The sequence below is a fragment of the Elephantulus edwardii genome, unplaced genomic scaffold (genome assembly GCF_000299155.1).
Source record: "Elephantulus edwardii isolate Elephantulus edwardi_28Jun2011 unplaced genomic scaffold, EleEdw1.0 scaffold00060, whole genome shotgun sequence".
Classification (NCBI taxonomy): Eukaryota; Metazoa; Chordata; class Mammalia; order Macroscelidea; family Macroscelididae; genus Elephantulus; species Elephantulus edwardii.
The window spans coordinates 14,128,996-14,155,473 of record NW_006399810.1 but is presented as its reverse complement, the minus strand read 5'-3'; the positions used below and the strand labels follow the sequence as shown (position 1 = coordinate 14,155,473).

The 26,478-nt window shown below is 39.5% G+C and overlaps 1 protein-coding gene across 1 annotated transcript in view; it reads left to right on the top strand.

Annotated features, from left to right (window-relative positions):
- VIPR2 (vasoactive intestinal peptide receptor 2) overlaps positions 1-26,478 on the top strand; it is a 300,833-nt gene that overhangs the window by 78,945 nt on the left and 195,410 nt on the right. The window contains exon 3 of the mRNA XM_006887663.1: positions 22,267-22,374. Within this exon, the coding sequence (XP_006887725.1) occupies positions 22,267-22,374 (108 nt within the window). The remainder of the gene's footprint in view (positions 1-22,266; positions 22,375-26,478) is intronic.

Here is a 26,478-nt window from a genome sequence, read left to right as displayed (position 1 = left end):
CAGCTTAGTTTCTCCCTCTCCAGGATAAATCTTTTTGTTCTCTTGGAAATCCATTGTGTGGTCAGTACTCTTTTCCATCACGACAACTCAAAGGCATTGATTCTTCTTCTGTCATCCTAGTCATTGTCTAGCTCTCTGATGCATAGCAAGTAATTAGGAAGACCATGGCCTGGATCAGGTACACCCTAATCTCTAGAGTAACATTGGTTTGCAGCACTCTGGAGAGGCCCCCGACAGAAGATTTTCCCAGTACAATGCGTCTTTTGATTTCCTGATTCAGTGATTAAGCATTAAGGTGCTATTCAAAAGGTCAGCTCCAAGGAAGAAAAAGAATACAGTTTGCTTCCACCAAGATTTATAGCCTTGAATCTCAATGAAGTAGTTCTATTTTGTCCTATAAATTCATTACGAGGTGGAAGTTACCTGATATAAAGAGATTTTTTTTTAAATTTGGGCATATATTAATTTTTAAATGTAATTTAAAAAAATGCAAGCCTGAAATAATTAAAGAATTGTAAAAACATATTTAATGAGATGTTTTTATGATCACCTTAAATAGTGAAAAGCACTGTCTCCTTTGGAATGAACATGCTTTTTTAAGTGAGACATCTCATGTACTTTGGCCATGCTATCAGGAGAGGTCAGTCCCTGGAGAAAGATATCAGTCATGCTTATTAAAGTGAAGGGTCAGTGGAAACGAGGAAGAGCCTCCACAAGATGGATTGGCACAGGTACTGTAACTTTGGGATCGGCCTCCACAGTGATTGTGAGGATGATACAGGATCCGGCAGGGTTTCCTCCTGTTGCACGGAAGGTTGTTGTGAGTCATAGCTAACGTGCTGGCGCCTAGCATCAGCAGCACAGTGGAGAGAGACAGGCATCAGGAGAATTTGGAATAATTTGGAGCTGTTTCCACTTGGGCTTATGACCTTGACTGAGTCACTTAACCCCAGTAATCATAGATCTTCTCTTCTTTAAAATAGAAAATATGAGTGTTCAGGTTGGCATGGCAGAAGATGCTTTCCAACTCTTAAATTCTGCCCTCTTTGAAAAATGACACTGTATTCTAGCTCTCCCTCTAAACCAGTGCATGCAATTTCCTGTTCTTCTTTTGTCCCTAGAGTAGGGCTAGTACTTATTTTAAGGACTGAGAAGCTAATGAAAAGGATGACAGAGTGAGAAAAGCTCAGATTCATTTATAAAATGCTTCTTCCTCTTCAGTGATGTTCAGTAATTAGTCTGGCCTGAATCATCCCTCACTAGAATACAGAAAACAAAAGCAACCTTAACAACAGAAGCTCACCAGGCGCTGCCAAGCGAGTCAGCGCTTGGCTTTTCTGGTGCGTCTTCTGTCTACCACATGACTGCCTGTGAGCATCTCTCCAGCTTTGTCTTATTATTGGTCCAGGAGTCCCAGGAACTGCTAGCTTCCCAGCAGCCCCAGCTTGTTGCCCTCTAAATGAGTAGTACCCTGCTACAGCACCCAGAGAAGCCACTTGGTAGCAGCAGGAGGTGAACATAGATTAGTGGGGTGTTTTCATCACACCCAAGACCCTACATTATTTGCTAAGGACTGCCCCTGATTCTTTTCATCATTTCATGTCCGACATTCCTTCAGATGTATATGGGAGTGCTTTAGCCAATGCAAGCACCCTGGAGGAACAAACTAAGAATAGTTGGTTTTCCTTTCTCACCTCTTTACCTCCTGAAATGGGCTACCCTCATGAGAATGTTTCTCTTAATGAACTTTCCTATCTTTAACTATTAAAAAACAAAAATCACCCCATTTAAAAAAATCCCAAAACACAACATGTAGTCAGTCATATCATTCTTCACAAGGCTGGATGCTTTATGCTTTTTAGCTCATCCCAACACCCCCATTTCTAGTACTCCCATGGTCCAAATGTCTAGTACACTCAACTACTTATTAAAAGTTGGCAGCTCACATTCTCCCTGATGCACCTCAGAAGAAAGGTGCATTTATAAATGTAAAGTAGGTCATTTATGAAGTGATCCATTGTCCAGCTGCTCTGGGAGGGAAGAAAGCCAGCATGGTTAAAGCTGAAGGATCAAAGGGCTGAGTTCCAGAACCTCTCTGTCATAACTTGCTGTCTGCACTGTCTTCTACTTGTGTGTCCACATCTGAAATACAAGGAATGCTTGTTAGGCACAATAAGAAGACAAAAACACTCTCTAGCAAACCACTGACCACCACTTCTTTGTCCAGTCACTTCAGGAATATTGCACTGCTACCCAAAGGCTTCTTAGATTAGTTTGAGTCAGAATTGAAGGAAGGCTCATCAACAGCCCATGTTATCCATACAACCTAGCTTGTAGAAATGAAAATGACTTAAAGCACTTACTGAGGAAGATCAGAGACTACAGACTCCAGTAAATGTTACATCTCAGCATCTAGAAAACAGAAATCCTCACCACTGAACCAGCAAAATCATAATAGATGTAGAAAAGATTGAATTTGTCAACAAATTCATTTTGCTAGGATTTACACACAACACCCATGATAGTAGCAGCCAAGAAAACAAAAGACATGTTGCATTAGAAAAATCTGTTGTCAAAGATCTCTCCAAAGTGCTAAAAAACAATGATCTTAATTTAAAGACTAAGACATGATCAAGACATGCTATTTGGCTTGGATACAAATACGATGGGAAGCAATTAGAAATCCAAGCATTTCCACTTGTTTCCTATGCATCTGAAAATTGGATAGTGAATAAGGAATACCAATAATTGATGGCCTTAAATTGTGATGTCAGTGAAAAGTACTGATTAAACCATGGCCTCCATAAGAACAAATAAATTTGTCTTGGAGGAAGTGCAATCAGAGTGCTCCTTAGAAGAGAGGATGGTGAAACTTCGCCTTATGTACTTTGAGCATGTTATCAGGATGTAGTAATCCTTGGAGAAAGACATCACGTTAGGACCTGTAGAGGATCAGTGAAATAGAAAAAGTCTCTCAATGGGCTGGAATATTTTTGAGATCTTGAGAATGACACAGGGTAGGGCAAAATTCCAAACTGTCTTTAATAAGGTTACTATGAGTTGTAGTCAACTTGAAAGTACCTCACAGCACCACAAAGGTGCCACCTCTCTGGTGGTTTGAATCTTCTAACAGCTCCACTGGAGGAAGATGAGTACTCTCCTGTTATGTGATTTACAGCCTTTGAAAAACCCCTGGAGGGTTGGCTATGGTTAATGGCAATGAGAGGTTTTTTTGTTTGTTTTCTTTTTTTATTTTAATGAAAGTTTACAGAAGTTTTGGATTTCCATTAATTCATTGTTGCACACTTCCCTCCCTGACTACCTCTACCTCGCAGTTAGCTTTTCTCTTTGAAAATTTTTTAAAAAATCTTTCATTGTTATGCAATCCTCCCCCCACCCCCAGTCCACTCCACTATGCAGCTTTCATTCTGGACTCCTGTCATGACAATAATACCTAATCATATATTTCTCATGAACAGTTCTCTTCCTCATCTGTTTCAATGCGGTATACATTATTTATCCCCTCTTACTTTCTCCCCAACTCTGATGTCAGTCCTGCTTTACAACAGTGGCACTATGTTTTTCAGTTTATAGATAAAAGCTCATTACGGCTAACAGCATCTGAAGAGTGTTGTATAATAACGTTACTTCCTCATGATGCCAAATGACCCTTTGGGTCTCCATGGTTCTGTCCACATAAAATTCTTTACCAAGAATGATCAGAGTACAATAAATATCTCTTTTTTTAACTTCTATTGAGGTAAATAAAATAAAAATTTAAAAAATCCCACAGAACATTGTCTATAATGAAAAAAAGCGCCTTGATTATTTCTTTTCTTTGTGGATCCACAGAAAGAGAGGCTAGTGCTAGTTGAGCTAAGCTATTTCCCAAATTGTTGTCATACGCATTCCCGGACCCCCCCCCAGTCCCCCTCCCCCCAGTCTTTAAATAGCAGTTGCTTTTCGGCTTCTGTTATCCTTTTCTCCTTCAGTCTTCTTGTTTTGTGTGCCATCCAGTTGGTTCTGACTCATAGTGACAGCAGAACAAAACATTGTCCAGGCCTGTGTATCTTATACCATCTTACATGATCATGATTCACATTGAAACACCCCACTGACCTCAGAAACCACCTGCCTGAGAGAGACAGATATCTAGATGGACAAAGGTGGTGGGCTGGAGTGTATCTTACTCTTCCATCTTTATCTTGCTGCATTCAAAGTCATTTTGTCTTGTTCAGGAAGATAGATTTGACATATTAACTTCTTGAAGCAAGTGAAATGGTGGAGTATTCTATTACAGCCAATCCATTGAAACCCCTCATGTAGTAGTTATAAAGGGATTTTACTCATGTGACTTCTTTGAGAAGAAGATAGGTCATTATTGTCTGAGGCAGGAGTCCTGAGGGCAGCAGAGAACTCAGCCCCTAAATAACACTGGTTGTTCTTTAAAGAGATGTAAATATCCTCCTGGTTGGATAAGGTCTTCATTAGCCATGTTCTAGGAAAGGAAGAAAGACTTTACTGCCTATTATTTCCTGTACATTGGAATAACTCATTGACTTAACTTAGGTTCTAGCCTGCACTCAGCTCACTGTAATTTCTAGATTTCTCTTGCCCCGCAGAGTCTAATTTCAGTGTTTCTTGTGTCTTGAACAAAGAATGTTAGTGGTAACACTTAACATTTACTCTGGAACAAAGCACACTACAATGTGTTTGCAAAGGTTCTTTTCTAGATAAAAATACTAATCAGAGGTAGCAGTTGCACATAAACAATGACATTTATGTTGTGATTCCTTGGAAAATTAATTGGTTTTTATATTTTATATAATTGAAATAATTAGAAAATAACCAAAACATTAAAAAAATAAAAACATACACAGAGCACCTTCAGTAGAAGATGTTCCTAACCTGGTGTGTTTTGGAGCAAGCATTGATGGGATAACAGTTCTTTAATTAATAGAGATTTCTCTCAGTTCAGTAAGACTCTTCCCCCTTCCTTAGGTGGTTTCATGTAAATTAAATTACAGCTAGCTGCCTTGGAGTTTCCACTTGTAGAAAACATTTTTTCTAGGTTCTGTATTTTCTAGTAAGTTGATAAACAGTAATAGCAGATTTTCCTCAATACTGTTGACTGATTTCTTATGGGTATTTTATTGAAGATGCTGTAAGTTTGGTAAAGGCCTATAGGCGCTATTGTACATAAGTTTAGTCTAGAATGTTGTATTCAGTGTATTATAAGGGACTTGTACAATTTATTTTCCTTTAAATACTTTGATAGTCCTCTGGAGCACTCCTGGCCATGCTCCACTTACCTGAATCACTGGTTCCTATCCATGTATCATCATTTCCTCCAGATTGTAGTTGTTGCTATGTGCCATAGAGTCGCTTGCTACTCATAGCGACCTTATGTACAACAGCTCTAAACTCTGCTCTGTCCTGTGCCAGTCTCACTGTCTCAGACACACCCACCCCAATTACCCCAGTCACTGTATCAGTCTACCTCATAAAGGGTCTTCCCCTCCTGCGCTGTCCCTCCACCCTCCCAAGCATGATGTCCCTCTCCAAGAACTGGTCCCTTCTTGCAAAATGTCCAAAATATATCAGACAAGGCCTCAGAATCTTTGCCTCCAAGGAGTAGCCTGGTTTAACCCTCTCAAGGATGAACCTGTTTGTTTTCTTAGCAGTCCATGGTACCCTCAGTACTCTTCTCCAGCACCACAGCTCAAAGGCATCAATTCTCCTTCTAGCCTCCCTAGTCATTGTCCAACACTCTGCCACATAACAACTGATTGCAAAGACCATGGCCTGTATCAGGCATACCTTAGTCTCCAGAGTGACAACATTTCTCTTCCTTCAGAAGTCAGCTTAAATATCTTTATCATGCTTAAACATTAAGAAGCCTTTTACTAGCTGTGCTAGTGCACAGCTCTCTAGCTGGGCTCTATGCATCCCAAGAATAAATCTATTTTGTACCTGTTTTAGTTATTTATACCTGTATAACAAACTACCTCAAAGCTTAGTGGCTTTGAAGGAATTCTGTGGTCTGATGGTTAACCCACTCTATCCATCCATCTATCATGTCACTCACTGGCTTCATTCACTTGGTGACTGTGTAAGAATGGAAGATAAAAGAGGCTTCATTCACATGGCTGATACCTTGGTACTTACTCCTCTGTGTGGCTGCTCTTTGGGGCTGGCCTGGATGGCCTCATGTGGGCTCAGAAAGCAGACGATATCAGGCCTTAAAGACCAGAGCCAAGTGTTGCTTCCATACGTTCTGGGGTTTCATGACACAGGTCACTAGAATTAGAGTATGATGACATACATTCTGTATCTTAATAGATAGAGCCTCCTTATGCACAAAAGAAACTGATAGTAGCCATCTTCTGAAACACTCTGCAAGTTTCTAAATATTTATGCTTGCTAAATATGTTATATTATGCTTATTAAATATGCTGTGTTAAATATGCTAATAATCGTCGTTCAATGAATACTATGGAGAGAAACACTTGTATCTAGGAAAACTGACTTCAGTGCTTTTGAAAACTGGGAAAATGGTGTTCCTACGTGGTTGGTTATTTTTAATAAATTAGTCATCTGCCCACAAAGGTTTGTCATGTGATCTCCAACCTTGTTTCTTTAACTAAAGCAATATTTTTCAACAATCAGTTATTCTTTGTTTTCAAACACTTCAAACGTTTGTATTCTATTCACAATTATTAGTAATTCACCTTTATTGCATGTTTGATCAACTTCAAAGTGTGGACATTATTAGTAATAATTTCTTCATCTTTGGTGTTAGTGATTGGTATATAATTTGAATAATAATCATGTTAACAGGCCTTCTTTGTATGTTTATGAATATTATCACTGAGAACATTTTACTCCAAGATAGCTCTTAATTTAAAAAAAAAATATAAACATGGCACCGTTCCTTTTCAGTTTGTCATTCTTGGCACAGTAGACCATGTGATTGTCCAGTTCTTCATTTTGAGTTATTCCATGTCAAGCAGTTCATTTAAAATACTAATGCCTAATATATCAATCTTTATACATTCCATTTTATTTTTGATAACTTACAGTTTTTCTAGGTTCATACTTTTTACACTCTTTGTTCAGAGTATTAATGAATGCTTGTAGTTGTTTGTCTTTATTTTGAGTTATGCCATATCATCAAATGAAGGTTCTCCATTAACTGACAGCTTTACTCCATTCACCTCATTAACCATAAATGTAGACTCTACTTTGAGGAGAAAGTTCTTTCTCAGTGGTGTTTTGAGTGTCATTCAACATGAGGGCCTCGTTTTCTAGATTATATAGCATGGTGTTCTACTGTCATTTCCCTGATTTTTGGTCTGTCTTGGGCTGGAAGTTTCACTAAAGTGTGCCCAGTATGAGGGACTCTTCAGATACTTAAAGTATTGGCACTATAGCTGTCAGTATTACAGCAACATGCAAGTACAGTACTCTGAGAGACAAGTGGTCATAAATGAGCATGTGGATATCACCAGATGGAATATACAGAATTCAAATCAACTGTATTAGTGAAAGAAAAAGACAGAGAAGCTTACTATCATCAGTTAAAACAAGGTCAAGGGCCAGCTGTGGAAGCTCAATTTCTTCATATGGAAATTCGAGTTGAAGCTGATAAAAATTAAAATATGGCAAAACATGACCAATATGACCAAAATATCACCACCTGAATTTAGAGACTGTATCAAGAGTAGATTTAGTACATTGAACACGAATGACTGAAGACGAGACAAGTTACGGGATGATGTCAAGGACATCATACATGAAGAAAAGAAAAGGTCATTAAAAAGACAAGAAAGAAAGAAAGAAAACACCAAAATGGATGTCTAGAACATAGAAAAACTTGAACAAATGGAATAAATGACATAAGAAATCAGAATAAGTTTTCAAAGGATTATGACTTAAGAAAACAGTAATATAAGATGTGCAAATATCTGGAGTTTGAAAACCAGAAGAGAAGAATATGCTCAGAATTTTTCAAGCTGACAGAGCTGAGAAAAATTTTTCAAGCCTCAAGTTGCATTACTGAGAGATTCTTTTGGCAAAATGGTGAATGATTCAGGAGTGATCAAAATATGAGAAAATTGAGAGAGGGGAACAAAGATTAATAAATAGGTTGAATTAAAAGAAAGGAAGTGACATTAAGGACTTGATGAGATGCAATTAATTGCATTAATCAGTAATTGTTGAAATAAAACAAAATATGTATGTGTTAAAACCAATTTCAAGGGAAAAAGATAGAAGAAATATACACAGTCATGACTTAAAAAAAATTTTTAACCAATGCGTAACCATTTCAGGAGGAAGCATATGACAAAAAACTAGTGGTACTGAAAGAACTCTAAGCTACACTGACGGCAGCCAGATGCCTCTTGGAGGGGAGAATAGTGTGATTTTGTCTTATGTACTTTGAGTATGTCATCAGGAGGGACTATAGAAGATTTGCCAAAAAAGAGTAAGATAAAAAAAAAAAAAGATGGGCTAACACAGTGTCTGTTGTATAAAACTGGAAAAGGGGAAAGGGCAAAGAAGGATAGGTTGTAAGGAGAGGGGGAAATCAGTAGGATAACAAGTCTAGAGAACAGAGGGTGAGGGTGAAGGAATTAGGAAAGATTCAGTGGGGACCTGAAAAGACAAGATAGTAGTAGTTGTTGTTGTTGTTGTTCTTAGGTGCTGTCAAGTACAACCCATAGTGAACCTGTGAACAAAAGATCTGAACCCAGTCCTGTCTTGTGCCATCCTCACAGTTCCTGATGCACAAGAACTCATTGTAGCAGTCACCTTGTCATTCCACCTGTTTGAGGGTCTTCCTCTCCTTTGCTGACCCTCCACTCTTCCCAACATCATGTCCCTTTCCAAGCAATAGTACCTCCTAGCAATATATCCAGAGTATGTAAGGCTTAGCCTCATCATTCTTTCCTCCAAAGAGCTTTCCAGCTGTACTTTTCCCAATACATATCTGTTCATTCTCTTGGCCATCCATGGGATGTTCGGTGCTCGTCTCCAGCACCACAGCTCAAAGGTGTCAATTCTTTTTCCGTCATCTTTATTCATTGTCCATATCTCAGATACATAGCTAGTAATTGGAAAGACTTTGGCCTGATTCAGATGTACCTTAGTATTCAAACTGACATCACTACTCCTCGATAATTTGGAAAAGGCCCTTACTGCAGATTTTCCCAGTGCAGTGCATCTCCTTATTTCCTGTCTGCTCAAACTAAGAGTGTTAATCATGGATCCAAGCAAGATGAAGCTGTTTACAGTTTCAGTCTCCTCTCCATCCATCATGACACTGCCTCTTGGTCCATTGGTAAGAATCTTTGTGTTGTTTTTTTTTTTATTTTGAGACACAATTCGTACAGAAGGCTGCATTGTTGATTTTCTGCAACAAGTGTTTCAAGTCCTCCTCACTTAAAACAAGTAAGGTTGTATTATCTGCATAATTTAGGTTATTCATGAGTCTCCCGCCAATCTTGATGCCAACATTCCTCTTCACAGATTTCAGCGTCTCGGATAATTTGCTCAGCATATAGCTCGAACAGTATAGAGATAGAATACAACCCTGACACACTCCCTTCCAAATGCCAAACCATGCAGTGTGTCCTGCTCCGTTTGCACAACAGCCTCCTTTTTCACATATAGGTTCCTCATGAGCACAATCAAGTGCTCCGGGATTCCCATTCTTCTCAATATCAGCCACAACTTGTCATGATCCACACAAACACGTTTGAATAGTCAATAAATCAAAAGTAGACATTCTTCTAGTATTCCTTACTTTCAGACAGGATTCTTTTGACATCAGCAATGATATCCCTTGTGCCATGGCCTCTTCTAAATCCTACTTGAACTTCTGGCAATTCACTATCCATGTACTGTTCCAGACGTTTTTGAATGATCTTCAGCAGTATTTTGCTTGCATGTGATATCAATGATATTGTCCTATAATTTCTACATTCAGTTGGATCGCGCTTCTTGAAAATAGGAACATTCTCAAGTGAATGAGCCTGTAGCTTGGTGAAGTTATCCAGGTGGATAAGTGTTTGTGATTTACTTGAAAGCTGGGGTTAACTTCGTGTTTCTAGTTGTGTTAGCAATCAGGTGTATGCTTATTAACTATCTGATCTTACTTACAATCAGTTTGGGTGCAAAGCTGCTTGTGTAGGGTTTTAGGATCTGTTGGGCGGGCCTCCATATTTAAACGTTGTTCTAGTTCTCCCTGTGAGTAAGCCTATAGCAGAAAGTAATAGTTGTTGTTGTTGTTGTTGTGTGCCGTCAAATCGTTTGCGACTCATAGCGACCCTATGTACAACAGCCCTAAACCCTGCTCTATCCTGTGCCAATCGCATGGCCTCTGACACACCCATCCCGATTATCCCAGTCACTGAATCAATCCCCCTCTTAGAGGGTCTTCCCCTCCTGCGCTGTCCCTCCATCTTACCAAGCAAGATGTCTCTCTCCAAGGACCTGTCTCTCCTTACAGCATGTCCAAAGTATGTCAGACAAAGCCCCAGAATCTTTGCCTCCAAGAAGTAGCCTGATTTAACCCTCTCCAGGATGAATCTGTTTGTTTTCTTGAAAGTCCATGGTACATTCAATACTTTTCTCCAGCACCACAACTCAAAGGCATCAATTCTCCTTCTATCTTCCCTAGTCATTGTCCAATTCTCTGATGCATAACAAGTGATTGCAATGACCATGGCCTGTATCAGGCGCACCTTAGTCTCCAGAGAGACACCGTTGCTCTTGAGTACTTTAGAGAGGTCCCTAACAGCAGACTTTCCCATCGCAATACGTTTTTTGATTTCCTGGCTGCTGGTGCCAAGAGTGTTGATCATGGAGCCAAGCAAACTGAAGCTGTGAACAGTCTCAATCTCTTCACCATCCATCCTGATGCTACCAGTTGGTCCAGTAGTGAGAATCTTTGTCTTCTTGATATTGAGCCTCAGTCCATACTGAAGGCTGCAGTCCTTGACTGCATAAGGTCCTCTTCAGTTTTGGCAATCAGGGTTGTGTCATCGGCATAACGCAGATTGTTGATAGATCTTCCACCAATCCTGACGCCACACTTCTCCTCATAGAGCCCGGCTTCTCAGATAATCTGCTCTGCATACATGTTGAAAAGATATGGAGATAGGACACTTCCCTGGCGTACACCCTTCCCAATTTTGACCATGCGGTGTTACCTTGCTCTGTTCTAATGCCTGCCTCTTGGTCCAAGTATAGTTTTTGCATTAGCATGATTAAGTGTTCTGGGATTCCCATTCTTCTCAGAGTCAGCCACAGTTTGTTATGATCCACATAGTCAAACGCCTTTGCATAAACAATGAAACACAGATAGACATTCTTCTGGTATTCCCTGCTTTCAGCTAAGATCCATCTAACATCAGCTACAATAACCCTAGTACCACAACCCCTTCTAAACCCAGCCTGGACTTCAGCAGTTCTCTGCTGATGTGCTATTCCAGTCGTTTTTGGATAATCTTCAGTAGAATCTTGCTTGCATGTGATATCAATGATATTGTTCTGTAGTTTCCAGACTCAGTTGGGTCACCTTTCTTTGGAATGGGAACAAATGTAGATATCTTACAGTCAGTTGGCGAAGTGGTTGTTCTCCAGATAGTAGGCATAGATTAATGGTGTATAATTTTATGAAACAAAATACATATAAATGATCTATGAAACACAATGAATGAAGGAATGTGTGAGACACAGTGGACATGAATGAAACACCATGTAAATGAATTTTGTATGCAAACTATTATAAATTTTTTTAAATGTGCTTATACACAAGGGAAATTGTGAGTATGGTACAGGATTGGGCAGTATTTCTTTCTCTTGTCCTTATGAGTTAAAGCTGGCTTGATAGTACCTAAGAAGAGAACCCAGTGAAGAATTACATGTCTTAAGAGACAACTGTAAAAAGATTGAGGGGTAGTTTATAAAATTCTAACTTCTGCCAGATGCTCCACTGGAGAAGGAGGGGCAGTCTGCTCCTGTGCCAGTCAGATCTGACTCTACGGTACACACCAAGAAAGAAAAATCTAGTTTTACAGGAGTCCCATGTGTGCTCTACTTTAAATAGATTAAAATTGGGCATCATAAACAGTGCATATATACTGTAAACAAGAAAGCCTATGAGAAACCCAGCCAACAAACTTTGCTAACTACATTTTAAGACCAGGTAGTAAACATATATTTGTATTTCAATTCAATGAAATGGTTAAGGTAAGGATATGTTTATATATATTTTTATAGCTCTTTACTATCAACATACTTTTTATCCCCAACCACTCACTGACAGTTTTTGTTAGAAAAGTTTCTACTAGCATGACTTTAGATATTTTTTCTTTTGTTTACTTGTTCGTAGATATTGAAAGTTAGAAAAGACATGTATTAGAAATGAAAAGCAGATTTTAAAATAATCTATTTTGTGTTATTCTTAAAGAATTTTACAGAATGTTTCTGTAACAGTTTTCAAATTGAAAAACAATGACATTGGAAATTACCCAAGTATCTGAGTTATAAGTGTTAGTATATTTACAATGATGATGGATTTTTTTTAAAATCTTTTAGTAGACTCTTTGAATATGTTATTTTTTAAAATAAAATTTTTATTTTGTACTGATTTGCTTATACAGTTCATATACATTTTTTTTTCACATTGGGTCTTTCGCATTTCCTGTACCTTCTCGTCAAATTGTACGACCTTATGATTACCTCCCCTACCTCACTCCGCTGCACTCACCCTTCTCCTCTTGGATCCTCATACACATTTTACTAGTTATCTTTCTGTTTCTACAATAATGATCTTGTACAGTATTTGCTGTTATGAGACTGAGTTAGTTCACTTAGCATAATGCTCTCCAGTCGCTCCCAAGTTATGTAATAATGTTAAAAATCATTGCTTCTACATTCTGCACAGTGTTCCATCATGTGCATGTACCACAGTTTCAATCCATTTGACTGTGGTTAAACATTTGGGCTGTTGCCATGTTCTTGCGATTGTGAACATTGCTATACAAAGCTCCGTTTGTGTCTCAGTTCTAATTTTCTCGAAGTATATTCCAAACAGTGGAATAGCTGAGTCATATGGACTTTCTGTATTCATCTTTTTGAGAAAACATCAAACTGCCTTGCAGACTGGTTGTATCATTTTACAATCCTACCAACAATGTAAAAGATTTTCTATCTCACCACACCCTCTCCAAAATCTATTACTTGCTGTCCTGTTAAACTTTGCCACTACTACTTGAGTGAGATGGTATCTCATTGTGGTTTTGGTTTGCATGTCTCTTATTGCCAGTGATTTTGAGCATTTCTCTATGTGTCTGTTGGCCATTCAAAATATCTTTTGCTCATTTTGTAATTGTGTTATCATTCTTTTTCTTATGGAGGCCCTGTAGGATTCTATTAACTTTTGAAATGAGACCTGTGTCTGAAATGGTATTGCCAAACATTTTTTCCCAATAAGTAGGTTTTCTTGTACTCTGTTGGAAAATGTGTTTGATGTGCCAGGGATTTGATCTTTAGACAGTCCCATTCATCAATTTTATCCTATCCTGGTTGTGTATGATGATAGATTTTTAGGTACTGTTTTCCTCTCTTTGCCTTCTTGCTTTTGTTGTTGTTGTTGTTATGTGCCATCGAGTTGCTTGCGACTCATAGAGACCCTATGCACAACAGCCCTAAACTCTGCTCTGTCTTGTGCCAGTCGCACTGTCTCTGACACTCCCATCCTGATAACCCCAGTCACCGAATCAATCCACCTCATAGAGGGCCTTCCCCTCCTGTGCTGTCCCTCCACCCTCCCCAGCATGATGTACTTCTCCAAGGACTGGTCTCCTCTTACAGCATGTCCAAAGTATGTTAGATGGAGCCTCAGAATCCTTGCCTCCAACGAGCCACCCAGTTTAACCCTTTCCAGAATGAATCTGTTTGTTTTCCTAGCAGTCCATGGTACTCTCAATACTCTTCTCCAGCACCACAGCTCAAAGGCATCAATTCTCCTTCTATCCTCCTTGGTCATTGTCTAACTCTCTGATGCATAGCAAGTGATTGCAAAGACCATGGCCTGTATCAGACGCACCTTAATCTCCAGGGAGACACCATTGCTCTTCAGTACTTTGGAGAGGTCCCTAACAGCAGACTTTCCCATGGCAATGCGCCTTTTAATTTCCTGGCTACTGGTGCCAAGAGTGTCGACTGTGGAGCCAAGCAAACTGAAGCTGTGAACAATCTCAATCTCTTTACCATCCATCCTGATGCTTCCAATTGGTCCAGTGGTGACATTGAAGAGGCCAAACCCTCGTGGAAGTTGTTCCTCAGGCTGCGTAGTGGGGCATAAAGAGTCTGACTGGTGGAGACGCTGGGCAGCTGAAGGGTTCAAGGTTCTTGCTTTTAGCTTCTTTTATTTGCAAGAGTGGCTTGTTAAACTAGATTTTTGGTTTGGCTTGGTTGATGTTTCTTTATGGTAACTGTGGGCTGTGGGCTAGCTCTGCAGTACTCTGTGTGATGATAGAGATACAGCCTGTCTTCATTATCCAAGATGATAGTGATTAGTCACATGTGAATACTGAACATTTAAAGGTGGCTGGTGCAAATGAGAAGTCAGTTATTTTAAGCTATTTTTCTTTTAAATTTATTTTTATTTTATATTGGTTTACATACAAAATTTATATATGTTGTTTTTCATTTATCTATATTGTTTTACACAGTCTTCTATTAATGTTGTGTTTCCTACAATCATTCCCATACATTGTGTTTTATAAAAATACATTGATCCAGGCCCACCACTACCCCGCCCTTTTAAAATCCAATATTCATAAAGTCGCTTTGAGTAGTGGTCGACTTGATGGTACATAACAACAACTTCAAACTAGCTTAGTTTCCCTGCCTAAAAAAAAGTCCTTCCTCTAACTATTCATCCCTTTTTTCTCTACTCCCAAATCTATGTAACCAATGCCTTTTTACTCTCTTTATAATGTTTCCTTTTAAAATAATATATAAAATCTGGCTACCATATAAATATACTAACACTGAAGTCAAAGTAGTTCAGACAGATAAATTTTCAATATCATAACTTTTTCAAAAGGTCATATATAGTTATAATCATATGGTATGTAGTTTTTGGTTTCTTTTGCTTATGCATTTATAGCTCTTAACTATCTGTGACTCATTTCTTTTTATCACTGAGTAGTAGTCCACAGTAGGGAACTCTGGTGGCCTAGTGGCAATAAGCTGCCATGTGATTTTCTGCCTCTCAAAACCTTCCAGAGGGTCACCTATGGATCGGTTCCAACTCTACAGTACTCAAAACCAACAATATTCCACAATATGAATGTACCATCATTTGTTTATCCATCTGTTTATTCAAGGACATTTTGGTTGCTTATAACTTTTGGCATTTATGAGTAAAGCATCTGTAGACTTCAGCATGTAGAGTTTTGTGTGGACATACATTTTATTTCACTTGAGTAAATATTTAGGCATGTGAATTCCATGATTGTATAGACACTTTCTCCTCTATTTTGCATTTTCATTGACAATAAATGAGAGTCACTCATGGTCCACACTGTCACCAGCATTCACTTATGTCATTGGTTTAAATTTTTTTTAAAATAAATTTTTTTATTTTGTCATTTTAACAAATTTTACAGAAAAGTTGGATTTTCATTCATTAATTGTTGCACATTTTACCCCCTCTCACTCCTTTTTCCCCTCACCAAGCTGACTTTTCTTTTTCACTAGTTTACTTACAAAATTCTGATACAAATTTGAACAAATTCTTTCAATTTCCCTCACCGTACCACCCATCAAATTGTACAACGCATTGATTAATCCCCTTTCCGCTCTGTACATCCACATCCCTCTGCTTCCAGTGTCACCCACCCATCCTGGATCCTTCTATTCCTTCTATAATAATGGTCTTATCCAATATTTATTCTTGTGGGACTGAGTTAGTTCGCTCAGCATAATGCTCTCCAGTCCCTCCCAAGTTAGGTAATAATTTACAAAGTTATTACTCCTGCGTGCTGCATAGTATTCCATTGCGTGAAGGTACTATGATTTCTCAATCCATTCTTTAGTGATTGGACATTTGGGCTGTTTCCATGTTCTTGTGATGGTGAATAATCTGCTGTGAACATTGGTGTACAAATATCAGTTTGTGCCTCAGTTCTTATATTCTCAGGGTATATTCCAAGTTGGGAATAGCTGGGTCATATGTAATTTCTATGTTCGGATTTTTAAAAAAGTACCAAACTGCCTTCCAGAGTGGTTGCATCATTTTACAATCCCACCAACAATGTAGAAGAGTTCTTTCTTACCACATCCACTCCAACATCTATTACTTGCTGCCCTGCTAAACTTTGCCACTGTTACTGGAGTGAGATGGTACCCTATTGTGGTTTTGATTTGTATCTCTCTTATTGCCAGTGATTTGGAGCACTTCTTCGTGTGTCTGATTGCCATTCAAATATCTTCCTCTGTAAAAATTCTTTCCATGTCTTTTGCCTATTTTGTAATTGGGTTATCAGTCTTTTTCTTGTGGAGGCCCAGGAGTGTTCTGTAAACTTTTATTGTAAGACTCTTGTCTGAGATGGTATTACCAAATGTTTGTTCCCAGTCTGTAGGTTTTTTCACCCTGTGTGGGAGAGAAATGGACAGTTTTCTCCTGTGTGATGGACAATCTCTGCCTGTGTCCTCAGTCACTCACTGGAGAGCCAGCTATAATCTGTTCAGACTTGAGGACACTGAGTTTGGACTTTAGCCATTGAATTTAAATACTAATATTTACATAGTAATTACTTTATTAGAAAGTGAAGTCATTGCATTTATTCTCTTCTTTAAACTAATTTGTATCGCTGAATTGTTATATTTTGTTTTAGCTACCTCTTGTAAACCCTTGTTGATTTATAATGATGATAACAAGTATCCAGTCTGGTTCTTGATCTTACTTAAATGCATGGTGTTTAATTCCAGTAATATTTGCAAATTTTAACAAACCATCTCTTTTAATGCTTAGATCCCATTCTATTTTTATTTCTTAGGGAAAACATGTTTCAGCTGGAATTACAGCTGAATTTTATCAAATCACATCTCTTAACCTGAACATCTTTGATTTTATTTTCCCCATCTCAAAACTCTACATTTAGTATGTTAACAAAAATCAGCTACCTTACACAAAATATTTTCCTAACTTGTATGACTCACAATTCTTGTTTGTTTCCCAATAACTCCATTTGGTGGAGTCTCTGGATGGCTCAAAATTTTAAGTGTTTGGCTACTAACCAAGAGGTTGGTAGTTCAGGTTCATTTTGTAGAAAAGCCTGAGTGTTTTTTAAAACCCTGTCGAGTGCAGCTCTACTCTGACACACGTGGGGTCTCGAAGAGTAAGAATTGACTTTATGACGCCTGGTTCAGATTTTGCCTTAGTACCTCCATATAGAAACATACCACCTGTTTGTGTAAGTCAAATGCTTACTACTTTCCAAACCAACCTTTTCTTAAAATTTGTCAGATCTTCCCTTTAGTTCTACTGGGAATTAGCCCTGCTTGCCAAATATCTACTCATCCTATAAATTTAAACCAAAGACAAAATTTTCTCTGAAGCCAGCCAGAAATAATGTACCCCCCACATCAGAAATGTGATGATGTTGTTGTGTGCTGTCAAGTCAGAACTGACCCACAGCTGACCCTTTGGCAGGTTTTCAGATGTAGTTAACTGCATGGTAAGAGATTGCCCATCCTTCTCCCGTGGAGTAGCTGATGGATTTGAACCTGATTTGTATCACTTAGATACTGAACTGATGACCTGTTCATATGGCATTTTGCTTTGGCCTACATCTCAACATCAGGAAAACAAAAATTTTTACCACTAGACCAATAGACAGTCTTGATAAGTGGAGAAAAGATTGAAACTGACAACAGCTTCATCTCATTTGAATCTACAGTTAACATCCTTGGTACCATCAGTCAGGAAATTAGGAGACATATTGTATCGGGAAAGTATGCAGTTAGGGACCTCTTTAAATTATTGAGGCATAAGGATGTCAGTTTGAGGACTAAGGTGCATCTGATTCAGGTCATGCTCTTTCTGATCACTTGCTATGCATCTGAGAACTGGGCAGTGAATAAGGATGACGAAAGAAGAATTTATGTCTTGGAGCTGTGGTGTTGGAGAAGAGCACTGAACATCCCATGTCCTGCCAAAAGAACAAACAGGTATTTTTGGAGACAAAGATGATAAAGTTTTACCTAATACACTTTGTTGCTAGGAGGTGCTATTCCTTGGAGAGGGACATGATGCTTGGAAAGGTGCAGAGTTGGTGAAAATCCTTAACCAGGTGAATTGACACAGTGACTGGCACAGTGGGCTCACCACTTGGCCAATAGGCAGCACTATGGTAGATGGAGAAAAGACTGAAATTGTCAACAGTTTCATCTTACTTGAATCCATACGCAATACCTTTGGTACCAGCAGTGGTAAAATCAGAAGGCTTCTTGCCCTGGGAAAATCTTCCATTAAAGGCATCTCAAAAGTACTAAAACCCAATCATTTCAGTTTAAGGACTAAGATGTGCCTGATTCACGCTATATTATTCAATCACTTGCTGTGTATCTGAGAGCTGGACAGTGAATAAGAAAAAGAACTGATACATTTGAGTTGTGGTATTGGAGAAAAGTACTGAATATCCCATGGACTTCCAAAAATAATAAACAGATATGTCTTAGAGAAAGTGTAGCCAGAGTGCTCTGCTCCTTGGAGGCAAAGCTGATAAAGCTTTGTCTCACATACTTTGAGCATGTTGCTGGGAGAGGTCATTGCTTGGAGAGGGACACCATGCTTGGAAAGATGGTATGTAAGCAAAAGAAGGGAAGACCCTCAATAAGTTCAGTTGGCCCAGTGACTGCAGCTGTGGGCTCAGATGTGTCAGAGATAATGAGGATGGCACAGCATAGGACAGGGCTCACATCTGTTGTTCACAGTGTTGCTGAGTTGTACTTGACTTGAAGGCACTTAACAACACCATCTTCCTAATAGGAGTTCTTGTGACCCAGTGGTAAGAGAGTTAGGCTACCAACTCAAAGGCAGACAGTTCAAACCCACCAGCTTCTCCTTGGGAGAAAGATAATAGTCTTGATATTTACCATCTGTGAAACACCTCTAAAAAGTCAACAGTGAGTCAGTTCTAGCTGGACAGAAATGAGAGATATGTTTCTAATCCAGTGCTATCACCATTGTTATCTTTTGACGACAGTTGGGTCAAGTAACAAGTAGTATTGCCTAGTCCTGCACCAATTGCTTCACAATTGCTGGAATGCTTGAGTCCTTTGTTGGAAGCATGGTGTATTTTGAGTCCCGACCCAAATACACAGGAGCTTGCTTTCTAAATTTCCATTGAATGATACTTTGTGATGATCCATAAGGGTTTTATTAGCTAAGGTTTAGAACTAGGTCACTAGTCCTTTCTTCCAAGTTAGTCTGGGCTGGACACTCTGATGAAACCTATTCATAAAGATGACCCTTTAGGTATTTGAAATACTTGTGGCAAAGCTTCTAGCATCATAGTAACATAGAAGCTACCACTGAAGGACTTGCAGATGGGTAATTGACAGATTGTTGTTGTTGTTAGGTGACATCAAGTCAGGTACCATTCATAGCGATCCTGTGACAGCTGACCCTGTCCTGTCCCACCCTCATCATCTCCAACACACTCGATCTCATTGCTGAAGTCACCATGTCAGTCTATCTCATTGGCAATTTTCCTTTCCTTCACTGACACTCTATCTTTCCAAATGTGATATCTTTTTCCAAGGAGTAGCCTCACCTAGCTGCAAGATGGATGGAGAGGAGATTGAAACTGTCAACAGCTTTATCTTGCTTGGATCTACAATTAACACCCTTGATACCAGCTGACACATTGCACTGGGAAAATCTGCAGCTAGGGACCTTTCCAAATTTTTGAGGAGTAGTGATGTCAGTTTGAAGGTTAAGGTGTGTCTGATTCAAGCCATGTTCTTAACAATTACTAGCTGTGCATTCAAGAGCTAGGCATTGAATAAGGATTACAGAAAAAGAATTACCACCTTTGAGTTGTGTGGTGTTGGGGAATAACACTGAACATCCCAAGGACAGCCAAGAGAATGAACAGCTTCGTCTTGGAGTGAGTGCAGCCAGAGTACTCTTTGGAGGCAAGAGTGATAAAGTTTCACATCACATGCGTTGAGCGGTTGCTAGGAGGGGCAATTCCTTGTAGAAGGAAATGATGCTGGTAAGGGTAGATGGTTGGTTTAGGAGAGGAAGATCCTCAAACAGATGGATTGACACAGTGACTGCTGCAATAGGCTCTTGAGTGTCAGGAAATGTGAGGATGGCACTGGGTAGAACGGGTTCAAGTCTTTGTTCATGAGGTCATTGAGTCATGCTGAACTCGACAGCAGCTAACAACAAAAAAGAGAACAAATTGCGTGTCCAAAGTATGAAAGAATGAAGCTTTGCCATCCTTGCCTCTAAGGCACACTTTGGCTGCACCCTCTCTAAGACATATCTTGTGTTCTTTTGGCATTCCATGGGATATTTAGTATTTTTCCCCATTGCCACAGCTCAAAAGCATCAATTCTTCTTCTGCCATCCTCATTCATTGTCCAATTCTCTGATGTGTAGCAGGTGATTGAGAAGACCATGGCCTTAACTAGGTGCACATTAGTCTTCAAACTGACATCATTCCTCTTAAGCATTTTGGCGAGGTCCCTGACAGCAGACTTACCTAGTGCAATATATATCATGATTACTTAAGTGCTGATACAAAAGGTGTTAATCCAAAGAAGATTAAATCATTGACAGCTTCGGTCCTTTTTGCCATCTATTTATCTATCTGTGTTGGCTATTGGTCCTGTGGGGAGGACCTTTGTTTTCTTGATGTTGAGATAAAATCTAAGGCTTTAGTCCTTGATCTTCTGCAGCAGGCATTTTATATCCTTCTCACTTTCAGCAAAGTTATGTCATTAGTGTAACGCAGGTTGTTGATGAATCTTCCTCCAATCCTAATGCCACGTTCTTCTTCATAAAGTCCAGCCTAAAGTCCTGAATGATCTGTTCCACTTACAGAAGGAAATGTATGGAGAGAAAAAACATTCCTGAAAGCACTCCTTTCTTGATTTTGAACCATGCAGTGTTCCCTTGCTCTGTTAATGCAGCAGCTTTCTGGTTTGGGTATAGGTTTCACATGAGCAAAATCAAGTGTTCTGAGATCCCCATTATTCTCCGTGTTAGCCAGAGTTTGTTGTGTTCTGCACAGATGCCTTTGTATAGTCAATAAAATGCAGACAGACATTCTTCTGGTATTCTTTGCTTTTAGCCAGATTCCATCTGACATCAGCAGTGATATTCCTGGTGCCACAGCCTCTTCTTAAGCCAGCTTGAACTTCTGTAGTTCCCTGTCAGTGTACTATTCTAGCTGGTTTAGAATTATCTTTAACAATATTTTGCTTGTGTTATTGATGATATTGTTTTTGATTATTAATGATATTTTTCAACAGTTTTCACATTTTGTTGCATCACCTTTCTTGAGAATGGTGACACATATGAATTTCTTCCAGTCAGGTGACCAGGTAAACTAGCCTTCACATTTCCTGACATAAACTGATGAGCACATCCAGGACTGCATCTGTTAAAATGTTTTCATCTAGAACATTATGAAAATTGAGTAATTTGGTAATTCCATGAAAATAACCTGAGATTTTATCACTAGTCTAGGTCTTGGAAGCTAATATAGAGAAAATCTTGTAAAATATCTTAATTTGCAAATGATCATTTAAGTCCTATTCTCTTAAAACACATGACTTACTACTAATACTTTGTGACTCTCAGTCTAACAGTGTGAGATTGCAGAGGAAGAAGAACAAAATGAAAGATTCTTTAAAATTAACAGATTACACAGTGTACCTTGGACTTCTTAGACACTTCCCACTACAGATGTAGGTTATTTCTGTAACACTAATTAAAATGAGCGTAGCAAACTAGCTGTACTCTTAGCATAATTGTTCAAGTTTTTTTCCTTTATAATTTTACAGAAAAATAATTTACAAGCTAAGTATCCAATTAATGAGCTTTCTGTTTGTAAAGCTTTCAAACAAATGTTGCGTCTCTTTCCGTGAGGATTGGAGCATGTACTGTGTCCCATGTGTGGCTGAATCCTTTCCTTATTGCTTTCCTCTCCTCTCTCCATCTAGCTTGTAGCGGTGTCTGGGACAACATTACCTGCTGGCGGCCTGCTGACGTGGGAGAGACCGTCACAGTCCCCTGCCCCAAAGTTTTCAGCCATTTTTACAACAAGCCAGGTACTGTCTATTTATGTTGAATCCCTGTGTTCTTCCAGAGTGTTTATTTCCAAAAGTATCATATATTTTCATTAAGACAGTAAGAATCATGAGTATCAGTTTCCTTCATTTCTAGCCATTTCCTCCCCTAAGGAGACTCATGGAACATTGGAAATTGTGGGACAAATGCTTGCTTTCACAGAGCAGGGAATGTAAAACTTCCTGCTGAGGTCATCCACCCCAAACCAAACCAAACCAAACCAAAGAAGAGGAAAGACATTTTTAAGGGAGAGAAATTTGAGTGAAGCAGTTAGTGCAAGACACCCCTTTGGCGAAAGGAGCCAAATAAGCAGACAAAAAGTAGCAAATATATGCAAGATGGTAGCTGAGATGAAGACAGCCATTGTCTTCAGACATGATTCAAGGATAGAAGTAAGAGTCTATATGTCTGTGCAGGATTTGGGTTCTCACAGACCCTCAGCGCAGGGTCCTCTGGAAGCTTTGAAAAGTGGGAAAATTGTTTTCTTAAAGCACTAATACCTCGTTCAACACCACTTACTGCGACCTAGCTGGATCCAACTCATAGCTGACCCTCCCATTTCTGAGGCTGTAAATTGATAAGGAGACCTAAGGCTCATTTTCCCTCAGAGCAGCTGCCAGAGAACTCTAACCTTTAAGTTAGCAATGTGTCTCCCTGTGGACTACACCAGCAGAGTGTCCATAATGTCCAGGTGGTTGCTATTATGTACCCCACATAAGAGTCAATTATGACTTTCAGTAACCTGTGAACAGATGTGAACCTTTCCCTGTCTTGTGCCATCCTCACCATCTCTGATATTCTTCAGCCCAGTGGTACAGCCACTGTGCCAGTCCAGCTTGTTGAGGTCTTCCTCTCTTTCTCTGACTTCCACCTTTCCCAGCACAAGAACATCCAGTTGGTGACAAGGGACATACATTCTTCTTTTCAGGAAATGCCTCGTTTATTGAACTGACTCCTTCCTGGTCTCAGTTCTCTGCTTGCTATACAAGCTTTGATAATTGCTTGAGTGTTTATAGTTGGAGTTCTTTTTTGGTTTTTGTTTTGCTTTCAAGAGTTACACAGAAACTCAAAATATGTAGACCAGAGCTGGAGAGATAGCCTCATCCATCTCCAGGGCTTGCTGTATGCATGTGTGTGGGCACTTAAGCTGGCCCACAGTTTTTGGCTTCCTTCCTAAGAGGGTGATAATCTTACTTTCCGGGTACTTCCTGGGTTAGGAACACAGTCTGTTCCTGCACATTTAAGAATTTGTAGATCATTCAGACTGGATGCAGTTCTATTTAGTTGTACTTTAGTGCAAGAAAAGTCTGGAAGCCTTTAAAACCACAATGAGTGAAGGTAACTGTGATAAAGAGTTCATTGCCAATCCAGTCATTTCAAAATGAAGGCAAATCAATCTAGTATTAAGAGAGAATGTTAAATATGACAGAAACCCTCATGGTGTACTAGGTTTAGTGTGGGGCTGTTTGAAAAGGTCAGTAGCTTAAACCCACCACATGGGCAGAAGACAAGGCAGTATTTGGAGACCTAATGACAGTTCTCCATGGGCAACAGTACACTCTTGCATTTGCTGCTATTGTGGTTTACTGTTGGGACCAACCCAACACTAAATCACACAGGAATTGATTGATCATCTTTCTCCTTCAGAGCAGCTGGTGGATTTGAACTGCATGCCTTTGGGTTGACAGCTCAATTTCTTACCACTTGGCCACCAGAGCTCTTGGGTTGAGTGGGATTTTGTTGTTGTTGTTGTTTGTTTTTTCAAAGGTGAGGAGACTCTACCGAAGGACACTGGGCTGACGGTGCCACTTTATATGTGTGTGCGCCACACAATTCTGACACGAATCCAGTTTCACACATCAGGCTCCTGATAGGCAGGGTGCACGATACGCACCTTCCAGATCTCCCACTACAGGGTGCCGGCCTCTAATTTTTCCTGTTCTGATTATTGTGATGAATCATCCAAGTAGCATAATTTCCAGGCTGTTCTATTTCACTTCTTCAGCTCTGACAGAACTGGTTTAGAGCCCTAGAGTAAGGGGAAGCAAGAGTTCTCTGAAGTCCAGTACCCAAGGACTACCCATGCCAATGATTCAGGTTTTCACAACATGAAGAAAGCAATCCAGGAAGATCACAGTTGTTCTATCTGGGAATCAGGAATGCTTCATTTTCTGATTATAATTCCCAGCTCAACTCATTGCCCTCAAGTTGGGACTGACTCATAGCTGACCCTCCAGCAGGTTTTCAGAGGCTGTAAATCATACCGGAGGAGATTGATTATAGTCCTTATGTTTATCTTGGGGAGATGCTGAACAGTTACAACTTGGAGAACTTGAGTGCTGAGGTTCTTTAATTAGGAAGTTTTGGAGCACAGATCAGAACAGGCAAAAAGGAGATTCAGAATAAAATGGGTTTTATTTCATGTTTTCACTAGGACTTGCAAGATAGATTCTTACCAGTGTTAACGAGACAAGGAGCAGCCTTAAGGCTTCATTTATGCATGCAGTATCATCTTTGATCTTTTCCTAGGTGAATCTAAATTGTTGTAGAGAATCTAAGCTTAAAAGAGTATCAGCAACATTTCTACTTAATGGTCTGGGTCATGAATATTCTCCTAGACATCCCAAATGATTGGCTCTTCCTAATCAGATGAAACGATTCTAATTGGCTTTTAGAGAAACATGCCAGCAGCCTAGTAATTTGCATATTTCCAGAATACAGCACTTCAATCCTGGGGCCATCTGTTGTATGCAGCCCCATCTTCTCCAGACAGGAGTCCGCTGGGACACAGTAGGACGCAGGTCGGCTAAGAAACTGGTTCTGGTTTGACTCATTCTGTTGCCCTCAAGTTTGGAGAATGAAAGCCCTCTGTTTTCAGTTTAAAAATTGATGTTCTTTTCTTCCAAATCAGGAAACCCAGCCCTGCCTAGCTATTGAATAGGAAAGTTGTCATCATTTCTCTCAGTCTGAGGAATTACAGCTAGGTGACTTGTTGACTAACTTTCCACATGCGATGAGCTCTCATTTGAACTATTTAACAGAGCAGTGACTTAGAGGAATGTGACCATAATACGGAGCTGGGCTGAGAGTAACTAGAATATATGTCAGGGAAGGCTCAAACATGAATTTCAGCAGCGTTAAATGGGAAGCCTTGATAATAAATGAAGATATTATAGGATCCAAAGATCTATAAAAGGGATATTCTCTAAACATAGTAATTTACAGAACAATTCTGTATATTTTATAGTTGTTTCTTAAAATAGCCTTTGAAGAAAATTGGATCATTAAAGTGAATGTTATAGATTGAATTATTCCCCTCTCTCCCCCACCCCAAGAAAAAAGATGTCTTGTAATTCCCAAGCCCTGTGCATGTGGTCAGGGTGCCCAGGTGGTCCAGTGGTTAAGCTCTTGGCTACTAACTGAAAGGTCACCAGCAACTCCAAGGAAAAGGATGAGGCAGTCTGCTTGGGTCAGTTCTGCTCTGTACTGCAGGCTCACTACGAGTCAGAATCATCCCAGGAGCAGTGGGCTAGATTTTAGGTGTGGCCAACCACCCAGCATCCTCAAGAATGCCTGTGGTGTTATGCGGTTCTGAGAGTGTTGTGGTCACCTGGAACCGAGTTGACTCTAATTCATACAGCCTAGAATGAAACACTGTGTGGTGCTGCATCATGAAGACAGACCATCTAAACAGATAGACATGGCTTTTGCAAGTAAAGACAGTTTTAGTTCTTCCTTTTCAAATTAAAAAAAAAAAAAGTTCTTCTTTGGATTAGCTTTGTCTATACAAGAAAGACCTCTGGAGAAGACTCACTCCTGTCCACAGTCCTCAGGCGACTGGACCCTGTGTGGAGGTGGGAAGACTGAGAAGCTGTAATTGAAATCTATTTTTATCCCTTAGTAGTTGTGTGATTTAAGGCAAGCCACTGAACTTCTTAAAGTGATAGCTTTCACCTCTCTACAATGTTGTTGTTGTTGTTGTTATGTGCCATCGAGTCGTTTGCGACTAATAGGGACCCTATGCACAACAGCCCTAAACACTGCTCTATCCTGCGCCAACCGCACTGCCTCTGACACACCCATCC